Source organism: Bolinopsis microptera, chromosome 2, assembly GCF_026151205.1.
Source record: "Bolinopsis microptera isolate Bmic1 chromosome 2, MBARI_Bmic_1.0, whole genome shotgun sequence".
NCBI classification, from domain to species: domain Eukaryota; kingdom Metazoa; phylum Ctenophora; class Tentaculata; order Lobata; family Bolinopsidae; genus Bolinopsis; species Bolinopsis microptera.
In genome coordinates this window covers 6,805,072-6,821,115 of record NC_087073.1, presented here as the reverse complement: position 1 = coordinate 6,821,115, position 16,044 = coordinate 6,805,072, and the positions used below count along the sequence as shown (strand labels likewise).

At 39.9% G+C, this 16,044-nt stretch overlaps 1 protein-coding gene across 5 annotated transcripts in view; it reads right to left on the bottom strand.

Moving 5' to 3' along the window:
• The window catches only part of LOC134826420 (oxysterol-binding protein 1-like), a 37,373-nt gene that overhangs the window by 4,747 nt on the left and 16,582 nt on the right, over positions 1–16,044 (bottom strand). For 4 of the 5 annotated variants that reach the window (XM_063838782.1, XM_063838786.1, XM_063838783.1 and 1 more), the window contains 4 exons: positions 10,117–10,225; positions 9,756–9,852; positions 3,932–4,053; positions 3,220–3,505 (listed from right to left, as the gene is read on the bottom strand). In XM_063838782.1, coding sequence (XP_063694852.1) covers positions 3,220–3,505; positions 3,932–4,053; positions 9,756–9,852; positions 10,117–10,225 — 614 coding nt within the window. Of the gene's footprint in view, positions 1–3,219; positions 3,506–3,931; positions 4,054–9,755; positions 9,853–10,116; positions 10,226–10,902; positions 11,223–16,044 lie in introns of those variants that run through there. The other variant, XM_063838785.1, reaches the window with a different exon arrangement.

Genomic DNA, 16,044 nt, shown 5'->3' with positions numbered 1-16,044 from the left:
ACCACAGTTTCGTAATAACCATAGTAACCATAGTAACTACTATAGTTACATAAAGCGCTTACATGGCTACTACAGTCAAATATCACGTTGCCATGGTTAATACTCGTTAATACAGAGTCACAGACACATAAAACGTTGCCATGGGTATTAGTATTACAGCTATACAGTACGCGTTGCTACGGTTCCCACGTAACGGTTCCTACGGTGACAAAAGAAGTGGTGCTATAGGACATAGGTATCTACGGCTACACAGTACACTGTTGCTAGGGTAACACATTACACTGTTCCTTAGGTAACACATTACACTGTTGCTAGGGTAACACAGTACACTGTTCCTTAGGTAACACATTACACTGTTCCTTAGGTAACACATTACACTGTTCCTTAGGTAACACATTACACTGTTCCTTAGGTAACACATTACACTGTTCCTTAGGTAACACATTACACTGTTCCTTAGGTAACACATTACACTGTTGCTAGGGTAACACATTACACTGTTCCTTAGGTAACACATTACACTGTTCCTTAGGTAACACATTACACTGTTCCTTAGGTAACACATTACACTGTTCCTTAGGTAACACATTACACTGTTCCTTAGGTAACACATTACACTGTTCCTTAGGTAACACATTACACTGTTCCTTAGGTAACACATTACACTGTTCCTTAGGTAACACATTACACTGTTCCTTAGGTAACACATTATACTGTTCCTTAGGTAACACATTATACTGTTCCTTAGGTAACACATTATACTGTTCCTTAGGTAACACATTACACTGTTCCTTAGGTAACACATTACACTGTTCCTTAGGTAACACATTATACTGTTCCTTAGGTAACACAGTACACTGTTCCTTAGGTAACACATTATACTGTTCCTTAGGTAACACATTATACTGTTCCTTAGGTAACACATTACACTGTTCCTTAGGTAACACATTACACTGTTCCTTAGGTAACACATTACACTGTTCCTTAGGTAACACATTACACTGTTCCTTAGGTAACACATTACTGTTGCTAAGGTAACACATTACTGTTGCTAGGGTAACACATTACTGTTGCTAAGGTAACACATTACTGTTGCTAAGGTAACACATTACTGTTGCTAAGGTAACACATTACTGTTGCTAAGGTAACACATTACTGTTGCTAAGGTAACAAATTACTGTTGCTAGGGTAACACATTACTGTTGCTAAGGTAACACATTACTGTTGCTAAGGTAACACATTACTGTTGCTAAGGTAACACATTACTGTTGCTAAGGTAACACATTACTGTTGCTAAGGTAACACATTACTGTTGCTAAGGTAACAAATTACTGTTGCTAAGGTAACACATTACTGTTGCTAAGGTAACACATTACTGTTGCTAAGGTAACACATTACGTACTCTCAGTCATGTCCAAGTAGTCGGAAGGTCGGTTGGCAGCCACACAAGCTGAAGTAGCCGCTCTGGGCGGCACCAAGGAGGCACTGGGTAAGGGATGTAGTCGTGGGGCGGCGTCTGGCGAGCAACAACTCATGTGAAAATACAATATACAAAACAAGAACAATCAGAAACAAGGTAGCTCTATCTCTGGGAAGTAATAGGTACACACAACACACACACGCGGTGTAAGCTGTACAACTAATGTACTGCTAGATCAAGGCTAACTAAGAGCGGGTAATTCAACATACAGTAACAAATAAAACAGCAGTATTTCAACACATTCCGGCACAATGATTATACCGTATAAGGAGTGATGGGTAATTTAGCTGTGCAGCTTATTAACCTAGTCCGGGGAGAACTTATTATACCGTACATGGGCAACACCTGTAACTAGATAACTCCTTATATGGGCATGGGTGGTCGAGCGTAACTGTAACATTTTCCGCTTCACTGCAGGAAGGCAGAGTGATATTGAGTGAGTTTCCTAACCCCCACGCCTGTGCGACGCCTATAAATTGTCCTCCTCCCCTGTCATAAAGCTCACAGACTCATGTCACGTGGTACTACTCTACTATTGTACTGACTTATTCGCACTATCAGTACACACTGTCAACAGTTGCCAGTAGACAAGTTCAGGTCAGACTTAACTAAAGTTATTGTGAAGACAAACGGAAAATGGATATTTAAAATACGTCACGTCGGTGCAGTGTTAAGGCCCTGATATTATACTACTGATCTGCTGAAGAAGACGAGATTACTGTGTCTCTTCGGGTTCTTACACTAGTCAAAGACTCTCTACTACTAGATGATGGACAGCTTACTACAACTACAAGGGATTGTACGATTGATGATAACTCTTTGCTTGCTTTGATGACTCTATTTAGTAACAGCTACTGATTCATATCAACCACTCGAAGTAATGTCATAAGATTTTAGCAATAACATACAATCTACAAGATGTACAATAGAACACTTTTCTGTAATTGTAACTCTGAACTAACGTGATTAAAATGTTGGCAAATATCAGAGCCTTTATCAGATCCCACTATTAATATCCTGGCCTTGATTTAAGAAAATGTATATATACTGCAACATCAGATAAAACACACGCAATTAGCCAGCTGATGTGTAGATACAACTAGAATGATTTGTGATATGTAATCTAATAATGGTAATCTGATTAACAATCTGGCAGACGTGTCTGTTATTGCTAACTCTGTCATCTCTTACAGTATTTGTTGCAATTTACAACTTGGTTTGGTTGAAATCTAGGAAATGTCATACAATAAAACAACGCAAATCATACAATAGTGCAAAGAGTATATTAGATAGTGCCGTGTCAAGAAATAAGGGAAGTGACATCACATCCAACAGCCACCCAAAATGGAGAAGGCGGTCTGATGGCGGATAAACAACCAATCACAGTAAGTCGTAGGCACTAGGCATGTTCAATATAAGTAAGGTAAACAAACACTATACAACAAGATTAACGTCGTGTATACACGGGTACAATGATGACAGCTCAATACGCTCCAAATTAACGAAGCAACATGATATAACAATTAAACTTGATATGTGATGAAATATGGATGTTGGCTCAAATTTCGACACCCCTCAAGCTAGCTTCAGTACGCTGGAATACTATAACTTTCTATGCTTAATTATGAATTAAACCTTGAAGTTAAAAATATTGGACAACATTCAGAATTTAAAATAATGTATGACCAATTACATTTCACCAATTACAAACCCTACATAGCAGCCTAAACTCAGCTGACCTTGTTTGATGTCTGAAAGATTGCGCTTGCTCTTCGTCATAGCCTTCTCCAGGGACATGTGCTGCCGCGCCAGACTCTCCACCGTCTCCTCCAGCCGCTCCCGCTGCTCGCGCGCCATCTGCCACTCTTTCTCGTGGTGCGCGGCGTAGGTTACGAACGTGCTGCAAGCTTTTATCATGCTGCTGGAAGCTACCCGGAATTCGGCTGTTTTCTTTATAAGGTGTGCTATCACTGGGTCCTTCATTAGACTCTTTAACTTGGCGCTGTCTTCTATTTGGGATATCGCCTGTAAAGGGAGACAGTGGTTACAAGGACCGGAGTAGAGTTACTTAGAGAGATTAGAGAGAGTTACTTAGAGTTACTTAGAGAGATTTCTGATTTGGCGGTAATATTCAATTACAAGCTAGTTTTCTCATCACGAGATTGCTTTTGTCACCTGGAATTAGTCTGCTCACTGAATAGATGCACTCACAATGTTGTGTGTTTTTAATCACATTTCACAAAAACAATAGATAATATTAATATTAATAGATGTGATGCAATTCAATACAAAATAATATAGTGTATCCAATCGTGATAATATTAGAATTACATAACGATGAACTTTTATGTCTTAAATTACCCAAATAACTTTCCATTTTCATTGCGTAACATCATGATTTTATATGAGTTTTATATCACGAGTTCTCTAACATCAAGTAAAACCAAGTACCTGTTGTAAAGCTAGCCCATGCTGGTTAACAAGGTTCTGACACGTGTTAAGATGATCTAGTTTCTGTCGTAGAGCTGTGGCAGTGGTTTCCGGGGACACCACGAAGTCTTCCTCATCGTCAACTGAAACAAGACATAGTTGTGAACACCGCTCCGTTACAGCACTGTTAAACACAGGATTTTACACGGTTTACATTAACAGTATAGATACAGGGCAGATCCTGAGATCCACGGACACTAGTTGGGAGTGGACAGTGAAAGTGAAAGTGAAAGTGAAAGTGAAAGTGACTCACTGTACACATGCCACGTATCAGAAAGTTCAGAATCAGAACTCGTTAAAGACAGTGTCCTGGTAGATCTGTTAAGACAGCGGTTTGGAGTCAGATTACCCCATACCTCCTTAAACCTGCGACGAGGCACCTTGGCTACAGCCAGGCAGTTCTCCAGCGTTACCAAACAACGGCTCCCCACTGGTACTAACAACACAGTTAGCGGCTAACTGTGTTAGCCTTACAGTTAGCCTTACAGTTAGCCTTACTGGAACTATATAATGTACTCCGACTAGTAGCAAGATATTCTACATAAAGAGTAGTCTACATCTAGCGGTGCACAGCAAGTGAAGACAGTACAGAAGGAACAAAGCAAGGAACTGAGACTACGCGTTACACAGAAACGAGGTAGATGGTAACTGAGAGGGAACCTGTGCTGAGTGGTCCAGTGTGTTGTACTCCCCTCAATACAGTACCCTCAATACAGTACCCCATCAACATGTAACATTGCAACTATGTTCTCAACTATTCTCATCTTGTAGTTGTAACTTTACTGAGACTTTCTTTTGTTTTATAGCTGTAGTTGTGAAATGAAATGACGTCTGTCAGTCGTGTCTGAGTCTTCAATTCAGTCAAATAAAATTGACGTCTGAGATCGAGATGTGCCAGCTGTTTTATTTAATTGTTTTAAAAATGAAGAAAAGAAATGTGTAGTTTTTTATGATCTCAGGGACCACTTCAATATTCTACAGGTGGTATGATTATGGTGTTAAAAAGACTGATATAGGTGGTTAATCAGTGAGAAGAGACACAGTGAAAGAGAAAGTGAAAACGATCCAAGCACCTGTACCATGTAGGTAGATAGCAGATGAGAGTATAGATTCTCCTCGTGCAGACAGCACCTCGACAGAAACTATATGTTGTGAAGGCTTCACGACAGCACTAGGTTTTGGAGGACGATTTGGGGTCGCTGCCTCAGTGATTGTTAGTTTGTCGAGGGGCTCTTCCTCCTTTACGGTGAGTGGGGGCACCGCCCCACGGTAATAAACACTCTTTATTCGGTCGACAAGCGGACAACAGTCAGAGAACATATGCTATAAAATCTAGTGTAGTTTCAGAAGAACAGCTAAAACACAACATGACAACAAACTAAATAACGCTGCATTGTTTCAGATCCGGACAGAGGAAAATAGTATAATACTACTGATCGTAATTAAATAAACAAAATAATACTATGTAAAAGTATATTGTCAGTGAGCTCTAAACATGACAATTTAGTGGGCGGGTACCGAGCCTTATTGTGTAATATCTTCCTCTAAAAAATAAAGGACTGTCTCTACGCTTCACATCAAGTTCTCTAGTAAGTCTCTAATATACATCACAGTGGACAATGCTTCCTCTTTACGGTGCTTTCTTTCCGATGAATGACAAAAAGACTGATAGATATAGACTATAGAGACATATTGAGCAACAGACAGACAGACAGACAGACAGACAGACAGACAGACAGACAGACAGACAGACAGACAGACAGACAGACAGACAGACAGACAGCCAGGCAGGCAGGCAGGCAGACAGACAGACAGACAGACAGACAGACAGACAGACAGACAGACAGACAGACAGACAGACAGACAGACAGACAGACAGACAGACAGACAGACAGACAGACAGACAGACAGACAGACAGACAGACAGACAGACAGACAGACAGACAGACAGACAGACAGACAGACAGACAGACACACACACAGACAGACACACAGACAGACAGACACGCAGACAGACACACAGACAGACACACAGACACACAGACAGACAGACAGACAGACAGACAGACAGACAGACAGACAGACAGACAGACAGACAGACAGACAGACAGACAGACAGACAGACAGACATACAGCCAGACAGACAGACAGACAGACAGACAGACAGACAGGCAGACAGACAGACAGACAGACAGACAGACACACAGACAGACAGACAGACAGACAGACAGACAGACAGACAGACAGACAGACAGACAGACAGACAGACAGACAGACAGACAGACAGACAGACAGACAGACAGACAGACAGACAGACAGACAGACAGACAGACAGACAGACAGACAGACAGACAGACAGACAGACAGACAGACAGACAGACAGACAGACAGACAGACAGACAGACAGACAGACAGACAGACAGACATACACACAGACAGACACACAGACAGACACACAGACAGACACACAGACACACAAGCTGGCTAAAGGCAAGCCTGCTGACAAGATTTTTGCGAATAAAAATATTGCAAACTGAGAGAGCAAGAAGATTTTGTACGTGACGAAAACTAACTTTGTACGTGACGAAAACTAAAGTTATTAATTTAACCGAATTCACACAACAAAGTTTGTGTAACGACATGGCACAGCTTCAACCTGTCCAACAGGTGAAACACGGACATTAAAAGCAAGCAAGCTAGGAATTAGAATGTTGTACGGCGACCAAAGCCATTACAATCGCACAGAAAGCTGGATCCAGGTGCTCCGGCCACATGACGTGCACGAGGTTAATCAATACCGCACCCGGAGCTATTTGTTATGAGATTAAACTTGCGGCTCGATGAAACCAGATACATAACAGTGGAACGATATAAGATTCAGATGGTACAGGTGGTGGTGGGAATAGATGAACTAAGTTTCGTGTGTGAGACAATAATAAGGTGCATTCTTCTCATACAGGTATACGGCACCGACAAACATACCAAATACTTGAAACTAGAACTCTATACAGTCCTCCATCAATGATGGAAGTATAGTGTATTGGCTATGCCCCGCTTACTAGTTTAGCTCTTTCTAGTCCCCTGCTACACGGCATGTAAACAGGGATTGGCTAGTTAGAGGCGGTCCGTGTAGGCCTTACACTGTGCTTTCAGCAATACTCATAAGTATTTCCGTGGCTGTGGTTGCAATGCGCCTAGTCTACTGGAATGATTCTTCGGAATTTCGCTGGATTGTACAACTTTCGTCTTGGTAGATTTCAAACACAAGGAAATTTTCCTTCTGGTTGGTAATATACTCAATGATGGAAGTATAGTGTATTGGCTATGCCCCGCTTACTAGTTTAGCTCTTTCTAGTCCCCTGCTACACGGCATGTAAGCAGGGATTGGCTAGTTAGAGGCGGTCCGTGTAGGCCTTACACTGTGCTTTCAGCAATACTCATAAGTCTGGGAACATTCATTTTACTTCCTTTTAACAACCCTAATATTGAAGGAAGGAGAAGGAGGAGAAGGAGGTGGAGGAGGAAGAGGAAGAGGAAGATGAGAAGGAGGAGGGAGGAGGAGGAGGAGGAGGAGGAGGGGTGAGGAGGATAAGGAGAAGGAAAAGGAGGAGGGAGGAAGAGGGAGGAAGAGGGAGGAGGAAGGAGGAGGAGGAGAAGGAGGGGGAGGAGGAAGAGGAAGAGGAGGAGGGCGGAGGAGGAGGATAAGGAGAAGGAGGAGGGAGAAAGAGGGAGGAAGAGGGAAGAGGGAGGAGGAAGAGGGAGGAGGAGGATGAGGAGGAGGAGGAGGATGAGGAGGAGGAGGAGGAGGAGGAGGGATGAGGAGGATAAGGAGAAGGAGGAGGGAGGAAGAGGGAGAAAGAGGGATGAGGAGGAGGAGGAGGAGGAGGAGGAGGAGGAGGAGGAGGAGGAGGAGGAGGAGGACTAACCCGGATGTTGGAGGAGAGTATAAACCAACTCGTTAGTAGGTATTCTAGCAGCAGACTTAGTTTTGAACTGGCCCACTTTGCTGATTCCCTGCAGAAAGGTCTGATCACGTGACCTGGTTGCTGCTTGTCGGGCGGCGGTGCTCAGATCGTAGGTTCTTGAACTGGTGGCTCTTTCCATCGTGTATTATATCACATCACTTCTATCTCTTTACGTGGAACTCTTCTTCTCTTTTCTGTTTAACGAATCCCTCTTTTCTGTATAAATCCACTTCTTTTCTGTATAAATCCACTTTTTTTCTGTATAAATCGAGGAGACTGTTCTTTCAGTGGTCAAAGTGGAGTTTCTACAACTAAAACCACAAGAAGTTAAGTTGTTAAAGCAATGCTGATTGTTTTACGACACTCTAGCAAAGAGAATACAGTTAGAGAGTGAGCAACTGAGCAGAGAATTACATCTTAACTAACGCATTACATCATGCTCCAGAGCAAATAATCTATTAATAGTACCAAAATAGAAAATACAGCAATTACTGTTCCAAGTGTAAGAATTTAAAATTCAAATACGATTGTTTACAAAACATTCAATTTTTACAGTAAAAAATACAACTAAACTGCATGTTCTTAAAGTATGATACGATCTTCCTAATACTAATAGAGACCACTTGTTAATGCAGTACGTGTAAGATAACTAGGTAAATCAGCTTGTAGCGTACTCTATTACGTTATAGCTAATATTATGTAATGTAATAAAGTTATACTAACAGCAATAGAATTGATAACTGGTGAGGAGATAAATATTGTACCAATTGTGATCTGTACGCCATATTCCGATCAGTGCTCAAGTCTTTAAAATAAAATGATAAACTATGTAGACTATGCAAACTATGTAGACTATGTAAACAAACAAGGAGAATAGATCGGACTATCGGAATTTGATCGACTGCAACTTATCTTAACAAGTAACTATCGAACAGAAAAAACATGTAACCACATGAAAACAGTAACTGTGCTGTTAATCTGAACTGTTTTCAATAAATATGGTATCGGTCATAAAACAGTGCAGCTGTGAAGACAACAAGTCTCTCGACAAGGAGAATATAGTCAGGGATGGAAGAGTCGAATTTTTAGGTTCGCTGGCTCCACAGAATAATATGGTAAGTTTTAGACATTTTTCAACGGAACTACACTTGTTTCCAAACTACACTTGTTTCCAATTTTTGATCACTAAAAAGCACCATATTATTCTGTTGAGAAATCCACACTCAGTGTCAGTGGATTCAGCCCTGCCTAAGAAGGTAATCTCAATAAAACTGAAAGGAAGCTACTTTATCTTGAAGTTAGGAGGTGATAACTGGTATCGTAGTGAGTGAAGGAACCTATCTTGTATAACACCACTACACACTGTACAATAATAATATGTATACAACATCACAAAAGAAACAGAGACATAACAAGAAAGATTACAGTTTATACCAATGTATCGCTATTTTATAATGATTTGTATTTACTCAAACTACAAATTCAACTCAGGTTGAAAGAAGGAGATGATCAGTGCGCATGGCTGACGATAAGGAACTTTCATGGCCATTTGAGGAAAAGGCTGGCTTTAGGACAAAAGTAAACCAGATTAGATAACCTGTTTCCTCCCGGATGTTTAACAAGTTTTATCAGTTAAATTGAGATAAGGGGTCGTTCACATAATATTAATATTACATAATCACTTTTTGAACAATTTTTACCCTTCTCCCCCTCTGTAATCAGTTTTACACAGCTATTTGGAGCCCCCGGCCCCCTCAGTGATTACGTAATATGTGAAGGCCCCTATGTCCCGTAAATCCCAAAAGTCCCGTAAATCTCACCTCGTTCCCTCATCTTGTTAGCCCTGTCTTTAGCAAGTTCGAGGGCTGTTATCCAGCGCTGTCGGTCTACCTCGCTCCTCGCTCTGAGGTGGAACACCTGCAGGTACGACACAAGTAAACACAAGTTAACACACGTAACTAGACGGCAATGCAGTCGCTACTATGTGAACAGCAATGGGATTATAAGATACGGCGTCAGTTCGTACGATGGAGCGAATAAAATTATTATTACTCATTATATGGCATAATTACTGAGGTTGCACTATAAAGCGTGACTCTAACTTGGTCGATTAGACAAAGTTGGAGAATTATCTGATTTAACAAAGGGAGAATCACGAATCATGAAAATAAGAATAAAAACCTGTGCTCCTCCGTTGCTGATAACGAAATTACAACTATCTTCGCTTTCCAGGGAGGCGCCTGCCAGATTTATTGTACCCCTGCAAGTGTGGGCCATCTCAGCCTGCGATCTGAAATATTTCCGATCATTTGATTGGACAGTGAAACATTTCCCATCATGTGATTGGTTATCGGCGAATATTATTATGTTAAACAACATTCAGGAATTGAAGTTATACTACTGTTCTCCAATAAAATACGCGACACAGAGAGTATTTATAATGTTAGGGGCCACACATCTGGAAATTAGAGACTATTGATTTATAAACGTTTATAAACGTATAAATACGAGCACAGGAAAATAATTTCAAGGTATGGGTGGGACACGGTGGTTCCTGTAGTTACAGTAAATAAAAGTTAACATAGCGGTAGTATTTACTAATTTAGCCTTGCTATCATAACAGTAGAAACAGTCAGAACTAGTGGTTAAATTGGTAACAGTGCAACATATACCACGAAAAGCTGGCTTACAAAGTATGTATAATGACCTCTAAGAGTTATTCTATTACAATTTCGAGCTTGTAACGGCCAGCGTTTCGCGGCAGTGCTTTGTATGCTATAGTTGCTTTGGTAACAGTACCCAGCTTTGCAAATTTCGCAGGCATCTGGAGTGTCAAAAATCAGCTCAAAGTCGTTCATATCCAGAACGATAGGTTCTGTCCCATCACTAGGAGTGTGGGCCGGTGTAGCTATACAGTTGAGTCCCAGGAAAGTGGGCCGGTCGGGGGAGACAGGGGCGTCCTCATACCTCTCACTGCTTACTGTAGCATACTCTGTTGCATACTCTGTTGTAGTGTCACTGTCCACACATGATGAACCGTCTCCTCTTTTTCTTCGGAAGTTGAAACAAAGTCTCTTTAGTTTACCGCACAGAGAAAGGGACGAGTCGTTGAGGGTGGAGAGGGGGGTAATGCGCGGCGTTGCACGTGCAGTGTTTCTGCGTGCCATGTCACGTGCAGTGTTACCACGTGACGTATCACGTGCTCATTCTACACGCACTCTAGCACGTGTAGAATTCTACATTCGATGATTTATTGTTACACTCGTTCAGCTACACAGAGATGTATTGTTTAGTTACACATTATATAATGTAATATTATTATATATATAAGTGTAGAGAAATAAGTGTAGTGATCTGTTCATTATTCATGCTATGTATCTTGCAAACTATAGAAACTTGCGAACTAATTACAGCACTACGAATCTATTACATTTACTGAGCATTATCAATGGGATTATGAATGGGATGAATAAGTCTTAACCAGGTGTAGCTAGTCCAAATAAGCTCCATAATTATTAGATATGAAATATGCTTCACTTCTAGATATAATATTAAGCTCTTAGAGAAACTTGCGAACTAAAGAAACTTGCCATACATAAATATCTTGAATAAAATAGCATAAAATACACAAACAAAGAAACATTATCTGAATAAAAGCCAAATATTGAGAAAAGTCAAACGAAACAGACGATTAATCAGAGTTGATGTAACTTATTAAAGTCAGTTATGAAAACTATTGTTAAAGATGTGCAAGCGAGACGAGAGTAAGTGTAAGCAGGTGTAGTAACCATGACAACCAATGAGTTGTCTGATCTAGTGTCACGTGACACGCGTAAATCTGGTAGTTAATTTCCAGACAAACCGCTCTTCTTATCTCGCCAAAATAAATATAAAAGAATATCTTAATATCAAGTACCCAGGAAAGAAGATTGAGATTATTTTTTGTCGGTGTGGGGCGAAAAGCCCGCACAGAAAAAATCCCACGCAAACAAAATCTCTCAATAAAGCCGACATACTAGCTTTCTGTTAACGATGTTTTATATTTTATAATCATGTCAAACATTTTATTTTATAAAGTCATCGCAGTATCAATTTATCAATATCCGATATGGTGGAAGTCCAAGCTACATACTCCGCATATTATCCATAATTATATGATAATATTATTTGACACAACTCTGCCATTTTATGTTATCTAACTCGTGTCTGTATTATGTTGTTATTTGCTTTTCTCAAAATCTAGCTGAGCACCTAGTACTAGCTATAAAACTTTATGTTTTTATGGTGAAGTTTATTGAAGTTACCTCGCCAAGGGTGTTTCCTTTTTCTTTAATACTTTCAAAGTGAAAGATATTTAGTGAAGCCATTACCATGCACCTATTCTTTACAGCTATTCTTACAATACTCATTACCATGCACCTATTCTTTACAGCTATTCTTACAATACTCATTACCATGCACCTATTCTTTACAACTATTCTTACAATACTCATTACCATGCACCTATTCTTTACAACTATTCTTACAATACTCATTACCATGCACCTATTCTTTACAACTATTCTTACAATACTCATTACCATGCACCTATTCTTTACAACTATTCTTACAATACTCATTACCATGCACCTATTCTTTACAACTATTCTTACAATACTCATTACCATGCACCTTAATAGAGTATCTGGTCAAAACCTGGCACAACTTAGCGAGTTTAGAAGGTTTGAGATGTTATTTGTGCTCCCTAGGGTCTCTACTTCAAAAAAAATTTGGGTGGATAATTTTTTATGTGTCTTTAAACCCGTGACCACGCCCTTTTTAAAGCGTGGGAAAAATTTGACCAAAATTATTGAAATTTGCCTAGAATATTTGATGGGGGTCTCTAAATGGCTTGTTATGATGCTACCAGTATTACTAGAACATAATAAAATAAAATGTGGGTAAATAAAAGTGGAGTTGCACCCTGACCACGCCCATTTACACAATTTTTGGGGGAAAATTCGGAAAATTCGAAGTTGTCTACTCTAGCAGCAGGGAGGTGTTTAGTTTGTATTTACACTGCTGAATCGAGTTAAATAGGTTATATAAGTCACTAAATTCAATTAATTGGGCATGTTGAGCCATTAGTTCAGCCTTGGGGAACCACGCCCATATTTCATATTAGGCGTGTATGTGAGAAATTTTTATCTCAGCTTCTGAAGGCCGTAGAAACTTAATCTTTGGCTTAAAATTACCGCAATATGTAAGTTTATATTGACACTATTAAGGTGCTGAAGCTCCCCGGGACTCACTTTTGGATAAAAAAGAGAAAAACTGATATTTACTGAAGCGCAAGTTACAAACAAACAAGAAAACTACCCTAGCAGCTAGGTTATAAGTGAAATAAGCACTTCAATGTATACAATTTTACTCGACACAGTGTCCTTCGTAAGATCTAAAGGTCATTCTGAGCTAGAATAATTTGATTTTGAGTGCCAACTTTTATCAGTAGTCCAACCCTGGCCTAGGTGATAACATTTCTAAATTGCCCTCAGGCGCAAATATATGATTTTTCTATCCATCTCAGCTCCTAAATATTATAGGACATTCAAGATAACCACAACAGCAGAATGGCCATATTTATATACAAGCTATGAAGCAGTATGGGGTCTATATTGCATAGTTTTTGAGATATTTATTTTTAAAACATGATTTTTAAAGATATCTTGGGCTTAAAAGACATTAACAATATAACAAACGTTCAACACTACCGCATTTATGTAATTTCACATCTCCCGAGCTACTGCATCTCTCAAGCTACTTAAATTTGAAGCTTGATGCATCAACTACCGTCTAACAGCACCATCAGGTCATCTTAGAAATCACAGGCAACCCGCCGGTCAGCTATCTCTAGCTAAGCTCATTTCAGTACCCGTTGACTATAATATATGCCCACTTTTATGGCAGTACAACCTCATCTAGCAAAGTCCAGCTGAAGCTACTAACAGTTACCTCCAGCCATACCCTATTTTTACTTTTCCCTCCAATTCTAGCACTTTCCACCGACCTCAATCTTATTTAGGAAACTCCAGCACCAGCTAACTGCAGCTCTAGCTATCTTCTGCTATTATCCTTTCCCTCCAATATTAGCTCTTTCCACTGACCTCAATCTCATCAAGCAAATTCCGGCTTTACCAACCTTCATTTACCTCCAGGCTCCAACTCTTCCTTGTTACTGTCCTCTTCGACTAATTGTAGCTTCTAGCCTGCTAGCTATCACCAGTATCATCCAATCTAGATTTTATAGCAACCTTTTATAGCCACGGGCCGGGTTTGCTTTCCACAATAAAGCAGGGACCCTCTGCTTGAAATGCTCATAAATAAAACATAAATGATAGCTGTTTTGACTCTCTGTGTTACACAAAATCTCACATCAACTGATCTTGAACATTCGCTGACAGATAACAAGCGACCGTGGAGGCGTGGAATTCACTGGTCACTGAGAGCACTGACTGGATGCCCTTTAGCAAGAATTCTATATTCTTTCAGACTTTTACTTAAGTCTAGTTATACATTACTTTATCATATTTTATCGAACTAAGGTGTAGTATTGCCAGATCCCAGTTCATTTTGTAACGGAGTTTTATGTTAACAGGAAACGATGTAACAACATTAAATATATTTTAATGTTGCCATGGGGTGGCAAGTCCCCATACATCGTGGTCCGGTAGTTTTATTGCGTCCTAATATACATTTTAGGAACATTAAAAAAAGAAATTTCCGGTTGAATATCCGGCCAAATTCTGGTGATATGGTGATACTGGTGATAGCTAGCAGGCTAGAAGCTACAATTAGTTGAAGAGGACAGCAACAAGGAAGAGTTGGAGCCTGGAGGTAAATGAAGGTTGGTAAAGCCGGAATTTGCTTGATGAGATTGACTCATTGAGGTCAGTGAAAAGAGCTAATAATGGAGGGAAAGGATGCTAAGATTATGTTTGCGTTTCATTGCTCAACATCTGTTCGAAGGATCAAATTTAAGAAGGGAAAGGATAATAGCAGAAGATAGCTAGAGCTGCAGTTAGCTAGTGCTGGAGCTCTGGAGTTTCCTAAATGAGATTGAAGTCGGTGGAGAGAGCTAGAATTAGAGGGAAAAGTAAAAATAGGATATGGCTGGAGGTAACTGTTAGTAGCTTCAGCTGGACTTTGCTAGATGAGGTTGTACTGCCATAAAAGTGGGCATATATTATAGTCAACGGGTACTGAAATGAGCTTAGCTAGAGATAGCTGACCGGCGGGTTGCCTGTGATTTCTAAGATGACCTGATGGTGCTGTTAGACGGTAGTTGATGCATCAAGCTTCAAATTTAAGTAGCTTGAGAGATGCAGTAGCTCGGGAGATGTGAAATTACATAAATGCGGTAGTGTTGAACGTTTGTTATATTGTTAATATCTTTTAAGCCCAAGATATCTTTAAAAATCATGTTTTAAAAATAAATATCTCAAAAACTATGCAATATAGACCCCATACTGCTTCATAGCTTGTATATAAATATGGCCATTCTGCTGTTGTGGTTATCTTGAATGTCCTATAATATTTAGGAGCTGAGATGGATAGAAAAATCATATATTTGCGCCTGAGGGCAATTTAGAAATGTTATCACCTAGGCCAGGGTTGGACTACTGATAAAAGTTGGCACTCAAAATCAAATTATTCTAGCTCAGAAGACAGAATGACCTTTAGACCTTACGAAGGACACTGTGTCGAGTAAAATTGTATACATTGAAGTGCTTATTTCACTTAACCTAGCTGCTAGGGTAGTTTTCTTGTTTGTTTGTAACTTGCGCTTCAGACTCAGTAAATATCAGTTTTTCTCTTTTTTATCCAAAAGTGAGTCCCGGGGAGCTTCAGCACCTTAATAGTGTCAATATAAACTTACATATTGCGGTAATTTTAAGCCAAAGATTAAGTTTCTACGGCCTTCAGAAGCTGAGATAAAAATTTCTCACATACACGCCTAATATGAAATATGGGCGTGGTTCCCCAAGGCTGAACTAATGGCTCAACATGCCCAATTAATTGAATTTAGTGACTTATATAACCTATTTAACTCGATTCAGCAGTGTAAATACA